The sequence below is a fragment of the Ranitomeya imitator genome, chromosome 3, assembly GCF_032444005.1.
Source record: "Ranitomeya imitator isolate aRanImi1 chromosome 3, aRanImi1.pri, whole genome shotgun sequence".
In the NCBI taxonomy this organism is placed as follows: domain Eukaryota; kingdom Metazoa; phylum Chordata; class Amphibia; order Anura; family Dendrobatidae; genus Ranitomeya; species Ranitomeya imitator.
The window spans coordinates 716,975,644-716,990,266 of NC_091284.1; the positions used below are offsets into that span (position 1 = coordinate 716,975,644).

Consider the following 14,623-nt stretch of genomic DNA (forward strand, 5'->3'; position numbering starts at 1 on the left):
ACTGAGCGGAGATGGAAGAGATCCCACTCTGCCGAGCACTTCATCGCATACAAGAAGTCCCTTGCCAGCTTCAAGTCCATGCTCACTGCTGCAAAACAAACTTATTTCTCATCTCTCATATCCTCCCTGTCTCACAACCCTTAACAGCTTTTCAACACTTTCCATTCTCTACTCCGTCCCCCAGAACCTCTTTCCCTTCCCTCTCATTTCTGCTGAAGACTTTGCCTCTTTCTTTAAACAGAAGATTGATATGATCAGAGAAAGCTTTGGCCTGCAGCGCCCAATGCCCCTCTTAGTTGCTTAACCCTGTTCCTCCAAAACCAGCTTCTCCACCATGGCAGAAGATCAGCTCTCCACCCTCCTGCCAAGATCACATCTCACCACTTGCACGCTTGATCTGCTCCTGTCCCACCTCATCCCTAACCTCACCACAGTCTTCATCCCAACCCTAACACACCTCCTCAACCTCTCACTCACAACTGGTGTCTTCCCCTCATCCTTTAAACATGCCAAGATCACACCCATCCTCAAAAAGCCCTCCCTTGACCCATCCTCTGTGTCTAGCTATTGCCCAATATCTCTTCTCCCTTATCCCTCAAAACTACTTGAACAGCATGTCCATCTTGAACTGTCCAACCACCTCTCCTCCTGCTCCTTTTGGGACAGTTATAATCTGGCTTCCGACCCCATCACTCAACTGAAACTGCCCTAACGAAAGTCACCAATGACCTACCATCTGCCAAGAACAAGCGACACTACTCTGTCCTCCTGGACCTGTCTTCTGCCTTTGACACTGTGGACCATTCCCTCCTGCTACAGATTCTATCATCTCTTGGCATCACAGACTTGGCCCTATCCTGGATCTCCTCATGTCTAACAGAGCAAACTTTCAGTGTCTCCCTCTCCCACACCACCTCCTCACCTCGCTCCTTGTCTATCGGTGTCCCTCAAGGCTCAGTTCTAGAACCTACACTTTTCTATCTACACCCTTGGCCTGGGGCAGCTCATAGAATCCCACGGTTTGCAGTATCATCTCTACGTCGATGACATGCAGATCTACCTATCCGGATCTGACCTCACCTCCTTACTCAACAAAATCCCACACTGTCTGTCTGCTATCTCAGCCTTCTTTTCTGCTCGCTTTCTAAAACTGAACATGGACAAAACAGAAATCATCTTTCCCCATCTCACTCTACCCCTCCACTAGACCTATCTATGAAGGTCAATGGCAGCTCACTTTCCCCAGTCCTGCATGCTCGGTGCCTCGGGGTGATCCTCAACTCTGCCCTCTCTCTGTCAAGCCACATAACCAAGCCCTTGCCTCCTCCTGTCATCTCAAACTCAAAAATATTTCCCAGATCCGCACTCTCCTTGACCATGAAACCACAAAAACACTAGTGCATGCCCTTATCATCTCCCGCCTTGACTACTGCAACCTCCTACTCTCTGACCTCCCCTCTAGCACTCTGGCACCACTCCAATCCATCCTACACTCTGCTGTCTGACTAATTTACCTGTTCTCCCACTACTCCCCAGCCTCTCCCCTATGCCAAGCCCTTCACTGGCTTCCTATCGTCCAGAGACTCCAGTTCAAAATCCTTACTATGACATACAAAGCCATCCACATCCAGTCTCCTCCATACATCTGTGACATGGTCTCCCAGTACTTCTCTACACGCAACCTTCGATCCTCACAAGATCTCCTTCTCTACTCCCCTCTTAACTCTTCTTCCCACAACCGCATCCAAGACTTCTCCCGTGTTTCCCCCATACTCTGGAACTCTCTACCTCAACACATCCGACTCTCGCCTACCATAGAAACCTTCAAAAAGAACCTGAAGACTCACATCTTCTGACAAGCCTACAGCCTGCAGTGAACCTCAACCTACTGAACTGCCACACAACTAGCTCTACCTTCTCCGAGTGAATCCTCACCCATCCCCTGCAGACTGTGAGCCCTCGCGGGCAGAGTCCTCCCTCTTTCTGTACCTGTTAGTGCCTTCTTTTTCACCCATATTTATTGTATTTGTCTATATTTGCCCCTTTTCACATGTAAAGCACCATGGAATAAATGGCGCTTTAAAAATGTATAATAATAATATCTACTGTAACAAAATTCCAAGTTAGAGTAACCAAGCTTCATAGAATGCTTTAATATATACAGATATCTGACCAATTTTTGTCCAGTCAGAACCAAATTGGGGTACATAAATGCCCATTTCATCTGATTGAAATCTGTCTCATTTGCATTTGACTTGTTGATCGGCAGCGAACAAGCTCCCCAAGGAACACTCCTTCCCAATAATCGTGCAGTGTAAATGCACCTTAACTCAGACAAACATTAGATCTCTGACAAATCAGACCAATGTTTCAGATTATGTGGGTGTAAACTCAGCCTATTACTGTCAGCCTGGCTGTGAACACTGTGATAGGGCTATGACGGTGATGACAGCGGTGATAAGCACATCTTTCCTCCATGCTCCGCTATCTTATTCTGAAGTGCCACTGTAATAAGGTTGTCAAGTAGTTAAACGAGCATTGTGATTATACCAAATTCAATGTTATTCTCTGTACAATGAAAAGTTAACGCAACAATATTTGTTGGGGGCTTTTCCCGCAAAGGACCGAAAGAGCAGAACCTGATCTAAGCTTTGCAACTTCGCTAGGAATATTAACCAGGTACTAACAGATGTTATCTCCTGTCTCAAGCACAGACACAGTCTCATTATTTGCAGTCATTCAGAAGTTGCCTACTTTGCTTATTTTTACGGGCTTTGCAAATTAGCTCTATTCTATAAAAAAAAGCTAAATCACTAGTGCCTTCCAGTAATGGTACCTATCCTATAAGTCACTGCCTAGTTTTTTAATGATCATTGTTTCACGACTAAGGGTTCATGTATAATGGTTGACTGCCGGCATAAAAATGAACGCTGATCAGCTACATGTTTGCTGATTAACGGTTATTTAATAGCCTGTTAACACAAGCTGACCCGGCGTCAGAGGCACACTGATTATGTGCAATAGATCTTTCAGTGCACATAGGCCGCCATTGTTCTCGGCAATGTGAGCCTTGTTTACACAGGACGATGCGCTGCCAAGAATGATGATTTTGTTGTACGGCCCAAAAGATCATTTCACCCAACGCACAAGCATTTTTCTCATTTTTCAGGTGATCGGCAGCCTGTTTACACTGCAAGATTTTTATGAAACCAGCCCCGGAACCCTCACTTATGATGATCTTGCAGTTTAAATGGATTTTAAAGGTATTCACCTAAAGAGACACGTGGTTACAGAAAGCTAAGAAAAAAGCAGGTCTGGCAGCAACCATTATGTCCTTTTTTTTAGTTTTGCAGGAGGGCTGACTTTCCTTTTAGGGGTCTGGTCATATAATATTGATAACTTATAACTGGGATGGGTCATCAATCTGAGATTGCCGGGGGTCTGACACCCATGATTTGCACCAATTAGCTGTTTCTAGCTCCAGCAGAGGCCAGATGTAAGCATGGAAGGAAGCAGCACTGCGTGGCACTATTCATTGTGCAGCGGTCAATGTTGAGCACTGCACAACAGTTCCTATTTAGTAGAGCTTATACAGCTGATCAGTTGAGGGTGCTGGGTGTCGAACGACCACTGATCTGATAACAATATCAAATGCCTTTTGAACCCAAACATAGCAGCTGTGTATGAGATCTTTTCTGCAATGTTTCAAGTATGTAAATTAGATCTCTCACTAAGAGATTAAACTATCTTTAGTGCTTTTAGAGGATATCCAGTTTTCCCCTTTAAATTACATCAGTGGCATCTTATTCAGTCAGCCAAACTCGGCTTGACACTGATGGTAGGTCAGTTACCCAGCTGTCTGTCGATGGGTGTCTGGTTTGGCATAAATACCTAGTTGTGTTGCAAGGTTCATTAAAAGGCTGAATATCAACTTATAGGGTAGCTACTGACCAAAAGGTGACATTAACGCAATTGTTTCCTCTCTGTGTGTCACCCACATGACCTGGACAGATTTATAAAAAGGAAAAAAAAAGAGAAAGGGCTGACAGCACTCACTCAATGGGGTGCCCGTTCCATGTCCAGGGAACCATCCCGGATACTCCAAACAGTCCGCAAATAGACTTGAAATGCTTGAAAAAGACCATATTTTGGTCGAAACGTTGCTGTACCATGACTAAATAAATAGTCTGTTTTGATACTACTACACCTGGTTGGAGCGCTGTTCATCTATTTGCAGACTGGACAGATTTATATCGACTTGATGTAAATGATGACGGTCAGTAGTCATTACAGCAACCAGAGATTTTGAAAACTATGGGGGATACACCGAGGTACTCTTATGAAAGCTGACTGAAACAAAACAAACTGAATTTGCTACCAATAGCAACCAATGAGAGCTCAGCTTTTACTTCTTAAACTGCTGTATTTAAAGGAGTTGTCCACTTTCTCTTGTTAGTGCAACTTTCCTCACAAACTGACCCGCACTTCTGTCCAAACAATGGCTGCTGGTGGAGAAGGTTGTGACCAGACTTGTCCATCAGCCTCCTCCAATTGTCATCCCACATATGAAAGCTGCTTTTCTGTTGGAGTAGGTTGATTGACAGATCTGGTCACATGCTCCTCCATCAGTAGCCATTTTGTGGACATAACTTCTGGTCAGTTTGTGAGGAAAGGTGCACTAACAAGATAAAGTCAATATAGATTATCTGGAGCGCACACAATGAAGTAGAATTGGAGGTTCAGGCAGATGAGGGGGCTCCCTGAATAGCAGATAGATCATATCCCCACATACTCCTGTTGGATGCTGATATAAGGTTTTAATCCGTTCTCTTTGCACTTATGCGGACTGCGATCACAATCACTGAATATAGTACTGTATAAACGCCTGTATTCTCAATAACGATGAGAGCAGGATACAACCACACTACAAGTCACAATAAGGTGACTTTGCTCTCAGAAAGCTATTGTATAATTGATATTGCAATGCCCTGTTATTTGAATTTGTGTATTATTATTTCCTATGTTCTTTAGCACTTCAGTAGTAGACCACATTCTGATTTCTATCCCTATCTGTAATCCTAACCCCATATTCCTGTAAAACCCTAAAATGGTCGATAATTTTCCTGACCACATCTTATATAGCGTGCTTATGAAAATATTTTGGAAAATTAAAATGAATAAAGTGTCATGAAAATTTCTGCAACTTCCTATTATACTTTTAGCTAGTAGTCGATGTAAAAAAAGTTGTAATGAGCGAATGTGCTTGGATGTTATCTGACTCATGCTAGTGTGCTAACCGAGAGTCTTTGGCGTGCTCGAAAAATATGTTCGAGTCCTCGTGCTTGCATGAATTGCTGCAACAATCGCATGGATTGCGTGTTTGTTAGCCGTGGAAGACACTTGGTTAGCACATGCATGCTCAGATAACACATTATTCAAGCACGTTCGCTCAACACTAGTTGACACAGATACAGTCACATCTTGGATGCTATGTGCTACAGTCACATATTGGATGCCCTTAGGCTGGTGTGAGCTCAGCCTAAGGGTTTCTTCACAAGTTAATCAATTACAGTTGCAATTTTTTCCATAGTTTTTCAGTTAAACATGTCAACAGCTGCAACTCATGTTCATTGAAGCAGATTTTCAACTACCTTAGGGCTCGTGCACATGACCATATTTTCAGTTCGAGTGCAATCCGAGAAAACATTAGATCGCACTCGTGCCCAATTGTTTCCTCGGACCAAGCTGGTCCCAGAAAAAAGTTGCAGTGTGCCCAAGTTGGAATCAATTATCGGATCCACTCGCTATTCAAGTCAATGAGTCCATGGAAAAAAATTGGACTGTACACTAATGACATCTGAATGCAGTCGAATTTTCAGGGACTGACAGAATGGAGAAGATGGAGAAATTTTTTTTCCTTTTTCTCCTCATCCAAGAAAATTGGATGACACTATGATCATACTCTGATCAAACTCTGATCAGAGTGTGATCAGAGTGTGATTTCTATTCTGACCAGATTCTCTCGAATGAGAGAATATACGCTCTTGTGAATCTAGCCGTAGGGCTCATTTCCACTTGTGATAGACAAATCGGTCAGTAATCTGGACCGAAAAAAGGGATGAAAAGTATGCGTTTGTCATGCGTTTGTGATGCGAGTTCAATGCGATTTTGTAATCGCACCATCCGTTTTACATCCGTATGCAATCCGTTTTTTTTCTCTGCAACTATTTTTATACAGTCATTTACAGGACTATTTACAGTGTTCTATGACACAGAATGGTAAGGTATCCGTAAAAAACGGATGGAATATGGATGTTCCGTATGCCATGCTTTTTTTTTTTATCGCACCCATTGACTTGCATTGGCGAGTCTCGTCTGAGACTCGCAGCAAATCGCAGCATGCTGCGATTTTTTTCTCAGTCCGATTTCGGCTGAGAAAAAAATCGCAAATGAAAAGACACCTATTGAATAACATTGGTTCGAGTGCAATCCGATTTTTTATCGGATTGCACTCGTCCGTTTTACTCGCAAGTGGAAATGAGCCCTTAGGCTGCATTCACACGGTCAGCATTTGGCCAGATCGCATCTTCAAGCAACAAGATCACTAAAAAGAAAAAAAAAACTTTAAAAAATATTAAAAAAATAAAAAACTAAAAGTGCAAATCAACCCCTATTTTCCCCTATTGAAAATAAAGATATTAAAAAGATTTAAAAAATACACGTGGTATTACCGTGTTCAGAAAAGTTCGACCTATATAATTATAAAAACAATAAAGCTGTTAACGGAAAATATTCAAGATCGCACAAATTAAGGTTTTTTTTTGTCACAGCAATTCCAAAAAAAATACTGTAAGGCCTACATTGCAGAACAATGTAAGTGCCTACATTGCAGAATAGAAGCAGAATTTTTCAATTCTGCATACCCTTGGCAGAAAAAATGCATGCGGATTTAGACGCGGTTTATACACGTTTTTACCGTGTATTTACCGTGTTTTCCATGCTTTTTTCAAGCATTTTGTAAGCGGATTTCTAATGCATGTCTGAGTGTGCAGAATTGCCGCGATTCCGCAAAAATAATGGACATGCTGCGTTTTTTACCGCGATGCGCTTCCACCGCAGAAAAAGCACATCATGGGCACAACAATTGCGGAATGCATTAGAAATGAATGGGATGCTGTTTGTAAGTGTTTTTTAAGCGTTTCCACTGCGGAAAATCGTCGCAAAAAAGGTTTAAAAAATGCAACGTGGGCACTTAGCCTTACAAGCGATCAAAAAGGAACATCTATCCCAAAATAGAACTAAGGTAATAAAAAAGCTGTCTCGCCCCGCAAAAAATAATCTATTAAAGAGCTACATTGCACAAAAAGAAACGCAAAAATGGAAATTGGCTGCGAGGTGAAAGGGTTAAAAGGCTTTGGGAGAGGAAGTCACTGTAGATTGCTGGACCACTTGTAAAACCCACTGTGGAGCACAGCAAGGCAGGATGGCTATGGCTAGTTGAATTTGGCACATTTTTCAGCAGTGGTGCACCAGTCAGGGACTAGAGTACATTTCTGTTGGAATTTTTTTATGTAAATTATAATGGATTTACTGACTGTGCGCGGCCATGCTTCCTTCCAGAGAAGATTACCTACTTTGATAAAAACCGAACTGGCTGTGACTTGCATAAAAACCATCAAAAGTTGCCAAACTATTGTGCAACTACAAGTAGCAAATTGTGACTTTTCAATAAGTTTTATGTCATGATTATGGCAAAAACTGATGAATTTGGGCCATAGTTGCTAAACTTTGTATTATGCAATAAATAAAGGTTATTGGCATAAAATGAAGCTCCCTCATTAAATTGGTATATAAAGTGATGTAAGTAGATTGCTCGGTAAAGATAATGAATACACACTTTGTGGTTACACTGCGGTCTTTACGTTGACTTTCGGCTCCTGGCTTTTCTCTTTCGGGTTCTGTTTTCTTAGGATGTGCTTTTTTCAGTCTCTTGTTTCTGGCTTTGGTGATTGTTGCTGCACTATGCTTTGGTAGCAACTGGAAAATAAAACATCTGGTATTATTCCTCATCATTTCACTAATATTCACAAGATATTACCTGAGACCCTTGACGCATCGATAATAGAAAACAACAACTAATTACATTTATAAAGATAAAATTTTAGAGGAGTTTCCATAAATTAGAAATAAGGACTTGTTCCTTTCCAGATATAGAATTACCTCTGTCTGTGAGCCCCATCTCTTATCGAAATTCGGCCCCAATCATCTGGGTATAGCTGTACTTTAAAACCTGACTTAGCCTTTGAACAGAAGTGTCACTGTTTCTAAAAAAAACTCGAACCTTTTTTTCAACCACAGGGACAACCCATTTAACTACAATATGTGGCAATCCCTAGAATTTTCTCAGTCTTAAAGAATTTAGATGAATTGGATTTGTTGGCTTATTTGACTAATAAGGTCTAACTTAAAGAGGCATTTTAATGCAGTCCACTTTAAGGTAGTTACATATAATACAGATGTTTCATCATCATCATCCGTTGTGTGCAAAGTGTATTCAATACTATATTATGGTTTGGGAACCTAATTGTGCACCGATCTCAGTAGTGCTAACGGTTTAAACTCAAATAACTTAAAGAGGCATTCTCAAGCTGTCTCTTGAGCAGCTCAAAGCTATGCAGTCTACTTACTTCCTGATTGTTTGAGAGGTGGATGCTCCTCCTTAAGTGACAGTTCTGGTGAGCAGTTTCATTGAACTATTGGCTTACTCCCACGGGCATATAAATTGGACGAGTGCAATGCGAGAAAACATCAAATTGCACTTTGACCAATCTTAGTAAATGAGTCAGTGTTCATCTGTGAGTTTTTTCTCAGCTCGGATTAGCCTGGGAATAAAATCTCAGCATGAAGCGATTGTCTGTTAGAATCAGATCACACTCGCCAATGCAAGTCAATGGATGCAATAAGAAATTATACACCACCCATCTCAAGGGTAACCCGCCATTTCATCAGCTAGGTACAGTAAATTCACAGCCTGAACCATCAGAAAAGAATAGATGGAATAGATATATAGATAGAATAGATAGAAATATGTTCGTGAGATATATCAAAAGTGCAGTGCATGTGTAGTTTACTGTAAATGTATTTTGCTAATAAATATAAAAATACATTAAAAACATTACATGGGTTTCCCCTTATTTTTAATAACCAGCTGAGGGAAAACAGACAGCTGGGGGCTGGTGTTATAATTCTGGGAAGGAGGCAATAAACATGTAGCTTCCCAGGCTATTAAGTTAATCTCACAGCTGTCTGTTTTGCCTTTACTGGTTATTAAAAAGGGGAACCCAAAAAAATGACATGAGGTCCCCCATTTTTAATGACCAGCAAAGGCTAAGCAGACAACTGACAGCTGATATTAAAAGGCTGGAAAGGGGCCATGGATATTGGCCCTCTCCCAGACTAATAACACCAGCCCTCAGCCACCCCAGAAATGGCACCTCCATTAGATGCACCAATTCTGGCACTTAGCCTCAGCTCTTTCTAATTGCCCTGGTGTTTTGGCAATCAGAGTAATTTGTTTAGGGATGATGTCAGTTGTGTAATGTCCACTGACATCAATCCCAGGGGTTAGTAATGAAGAGGCACCTATAAGACACCCCCATTACTAATCCCATAGTCAAAAGAAATAAACCCACATACAGAGAAAAGTCCTTTAATTGTAAAAAGCACTTTAATTTTAAAAAGCACTCCCTTTACTGATATCAATGCTCGCAGTGTGAACACCGACAGTAAGGCTACTTTCACACTGGCGTTTTTTGCCAGACGTCGCAATGCGTCGTTTATGGCAAAAAACGCATCCTGCAAAGTTGTTTGCAGGATGCGTTTTTGCCCCATAGATTAACATTAGCGATGCATTGCGACGCTTTGCCACACGTCGCAACCGTAGTGCGACGGTTGCGCCGTGTTGTGGCGGACCGCCGGGAGCAAAAAACGTTAAATGTAACGTTTTTTGCTCCTGACGGACCGCTTTTTCTGACCGCGCATGCGCGGCCGGAACTCCGCCCCACCTCCCCGCACCTCACAATGGGGCAGCGGATGCGCCGGAGAATGCATGCGCTGCACCCGTTGTGCGGCGCTAACAATGCTAGCGTTGGAATCTCGGCCCGACGCAATGCGACGGGCCGAATTCCAATGCTAGTGTGAAAGTAGCCTAAGTTCACATGCTGCGAGCTATAACGTCAGTAAGGTTACCACAGTTCAGTGGCACTCATCACAGCAGCCTGATTCACACGCTACTCTCAGTGTGTTCAGGTGGCCATGCTGAGTGGTCGCATTACTGATGTCACCGCTCAGCATATCCTGCGGATCTAATAGAGTCGGGGATCGTCATGGGACCTCCTTTTTATGGATTTACGGTGGACCCCTTTGGATTAATTTATTTTCAAAGATTTTATTTGGGTAAAAGAGTCGGGGAGTCCATTTTACAATTAAATAACTTTTTTCTGTGTGTGTTTAATTATTTTGAATATGTGGTTAGTAATGGGGGTGTCTTATAGACGCCTCTCCAATACTAACCTCTGGGCTTGATGTCAGTGGACATCAACCCCAAAACCATTACCCTGCTTACCAATGCAACAGAACAATCGGGAAGAGCCGAGAGTAAGCACCAGAATTGGAGCATCTAATAGATGTGCCATTTCTGGGGTGGCTGAGGGCTGGTGTTGTTAGCCCCTTACCAGCCTATTAATATCAGCCCTCAGCTGTCTGCTTAACCTTTGCTAGTTATTAAAAGTAGGACAAAAACCCACATAATTTTTTGGGGGTAGGATCCCCATTTTTAATAACTAGTAAAGGCTACGCTGACAGCTATGAGCTGATATTATTAGGCAGGGAAGATCTATGGATAGTTGCCCCCTCCCAGAATAATAACGCCAGTCCCCAACTGTCTGCTTTCCCTTAGCTGGTTGTTAAAAATAGGGGTGATTCCACACCATTTATTCCAACTAATTTTTTTTTAATAGGTTTAATAAAGCTAAGCACCCCTTAGTGCCACGTGAAAGACACTAAAGGGTGATAGGTTAATATATGTAGGGGGATGGTGATCTATATATGTAATTGTCTAAGGGGTACTTCCATCTGTTTGTCTGTAAAGGAATGTAATCCCGGGTCGCTGAGTGGTCATGGCCGGCTGGCCATGGCCAATCAGCGACAGGCACAGTCCGGCGCGAATTGGCCCCTCCCTACTTCTGTCCAGTCAGTGCCCCCTCCATACTCCCCTCCAGTCAGCGCCCACATAGCATTTTAGAACTGAGTTATGCCACGGCATAACGCCGCCATTAAACGTGTAAGTGTGCCCAACTTTTTACTATTGATGCTGCCTATGCAGCCGGAAGGTGAGTATATAACTATTTTTTTTTTCAATTCTTTTTTTAACAGGGATATGGTGCCCATATTGCTATATACTACGTGGGCTGTGTTATATACTACGTGGGCTGTGTTATATACTACGTGGGCTGTGTTATATACTGCGTGGGCTGTGTTATATAGTACATGGCTGTGCAATATACTAAGTGGCTGTGTTATATACTACATGGGCTGTGTTATATACTGCATGGGCTGTGCTATATATTACGTGGCTGTGCAATATAGTACATGGGCTGTGCTATATACTACATACATATTCTAGATTACGCGATGCTTTAGAATCGGGCCACCATCTAGTACTAAATATCTACACTGAAGAAAAATCATGGCACTCCTGAATTGGTGCTCAAGTAGGAACCAAAACCAATTAAATATGTCAAAAACTAGGCAGTGTGTACTACGAAATAAATAAAAGGATATTTTTCAATAATCATATCAGATAAATAACATACTGTATGTCAACAATGTCATATGGAAATAAGCTTATACATCCCCTCCAAAAAAAAATTAGAATATCATCTGTAGAATAAAATACAACATATATCATATGAAACACAATGAACCTACTCGACTGCATAGGTAAAGGGAAAGAAAAAGTGGGCACTTTAGATCTCCTTATGACGTGCACAGAACAAGTGATGGATACCGTATTCACCACGCTGCCTTCAATCCTGACCTTTTCCAGTAAGCTAGGTATGTTGTTTCACCATGATCTGGGCTTTGCTTTGTCTAGCTATATACACCTCCAGTGAACTATATTCTAATTCCTACCCATTCATCTTACAGAATACCTACTCTGTGGGACACTGTGCCCACTTTTTCTTTCCCTTTACCTATGCAGCCCATTTGTCTTTCATATGCTATATGCTGTATTTTATTATTCCACAGATGATATTGTATTTTTTTGGGGGGAGGGATGTATATGCATATTTCCATATGAAATTATTGACCTATGTTATTTATCTGATATGTTTATTAAAAAATATCGTTTTATTTATTTATTTTGTAGTACACTGATGAAGGTCGTTTGACACAGAATCGTCTGTGCTTATTTATGGACTGCAATTAAAATCAAGAAATGTGTTCCAAAATTCCTCTGCGTGCCTAGTTCGTGATATATTAAATATGTACAGGACATCTATCCTATTCTATCTGTCTATCTATCTCTGTTTAAAAAATTGCTTTATTATTTTGTAAACTACCATTAAATGACATGGAGAATTACTCTATGTAAAAGTTGATGTTAAAAACGAATTGCATACAGATGTCTTATGGATTTCATAAGGATGCTAGGTGAGAAAAATTGCATTGTACTCGCATGTGCTGTATAGAAATCAATGGACTAGAGAAAGCTGGCTGGGATGTTAGGAGTCAACCCCTCTCCTGGAATGTAACTATTGTGCATACTGGAATGGGGACTGAGCAGGCACCAATATGTGAGCACCATGGAAAACAACCTGCACATGTAAAATAAAAGCTATCATTGTAAGAGGGTGACAGCAGATAGCAAAAGCAAGTCAATGGCAAACTTGCTTGTTTTCATGCTGTCTAACAAACTAAACAAATTTAATAAGGTTTTTTTTCTAACAATAAAAGGCAACTAACTGAATGTAAAGACATGGATCTGAAGGGTTGAAATATATTTTCAAATGAGATACCTTTTCACTGAGGTTAGACTGCTCAGCACAGATGTCCATAATATAGCTACTGGCTTGCTTGCTGATTTCATCCAGAAAGTTGTTACACAGCCCGAGGCTGCAATTCAGCAGATGAGGAACCTGCAATTAATTAATAAAATACATTAATTTATAACATAACACATAACTGAGATTATTTACAGTATAACTTGAAGTTCTTGACCCCTGGACAAAATCCGCGGCTCCCAACTTCACATAAAATTTACTATACTTGCACATGATATGCACCTCAGGCAGAATGAAAAAAAAATAAAAATTATATATACAGTACAGACCAAAAGTTTGGACACACCTTCTCATTTAAAGATTTTTCTGTACTTTCATGACTATGAAAATTGTACATTCACACTGAAGGCATCAAAACTATGAATTAACACATGTGGAATTATATACTTAACAAAAGAGTGTGAATCAACTGAAATTATGTCTTATATTCCAGGTTCTTCAAAGTAGCCATCTTTTGCTTTGACGACTGCTTTGCACACTCTTGGCATTTTGTTGATGAGCTTCAAGAGGTAGTCACCGGGAATGGTTGTCACTTCACAGGTGTGCCCTGTCAGGTTTAATAAGTGGGATTTCTTGCCTTATAAATGGGGTTGGGACCACCAGTTGTGTTGTGCAGAAGTCTGGTGGATACACAGCTGATAGTCCTACTGAATAGCCTGTTAGAATTTGTGTTCAGCCTGCACCTTTTTTCCATGCGGAGTGCACCACATCTCTTGTACTGCCAGAATTTGTATTATGGCAAGAAAAAAGCAGCTAAGTAAAGAAAAACAAGTGGCTATCATTACTTTAAGAAATGAAGGTCAGTCAGTCCGAAAAATTGGGAAAACTTTGAAAGTGTCCCCAAGTGCAGTGGCAAAAACCATCAAGCGCTACAAAAAAACTGGCTCACATGAGGACAGTCCCAGAAAAGGAAGACCAAGAGTCACCTCTGCTTCTGAGGATAAGTTTATCCGAGTCACCAGTCTCAGAAATCGCAGGTTAACAGCAGCTCAGATTAGAGACCAGGTCAATGCCACACAGAGTTCTAGCAGCAGACACATCTCTACAACTGTTAAAAGGAGACTTTGTGCAGCAGGGCTTCATGCTAAAACAGCTGCTAGGAAACCAATGCTAAGGACAGGCAACAAGCAGAAGAGACTTGTTGGGGCTAAAGAACACAAGGAATGGACATTAGACCAGTGGAAATCTGTGTTGGTCTGATGAGTCCAAATTTGAGATCTTTGGTTCCAACCACCATGTCTTTGTGCGACGCAGAAAGGTGAACGGATGGACTCTACATGCCTGGTTCCCACCATGAAGCATGGAGGAGGAGGTGTGATGGTGTGGGGGTGCTTTGCTGGTGACACTGTTGGGTATTTATTCAAAATTGAAGGCATACTGAACCAGCATGGCTACCACAGTATCTTGCAGCAGCATGCTATTCCATTCGGTTTACGTTTAGTTGGACCATCATTTATTTTTCAACAGGACAATGACCCCAAACACACTTCCAGGCTGTG

General features: G+C 41.5%; 1 protein-coding gene across 1 annotated transcript in view; it reads right to left on the minus strand.

Moving 5' to 3' along the window:
- Positions 1–14,623, minus strand: part of NCKAP1L (NCK associated protein 1 like) — a 397,914-nt gene that overhangs the window by 243,630 nt on the left and 139,661 nt on the right. Inside the window, exons 18-19 of the mRNA XM_069758709.1 lie at positions 13,080–13,199; positions 7,898–8,037 (exon numbers count right to left, since the gene is read on the minus strand). Coding sequence (XP_069614810.1) covers positions 7,898–8,037; positions 13,080–13,199 — 260 coding nt within the window. The remainder of the gene's footprint in view (positions 1–7,897; positions 8,038–13,079; positions 13,200–14,623) is intronic.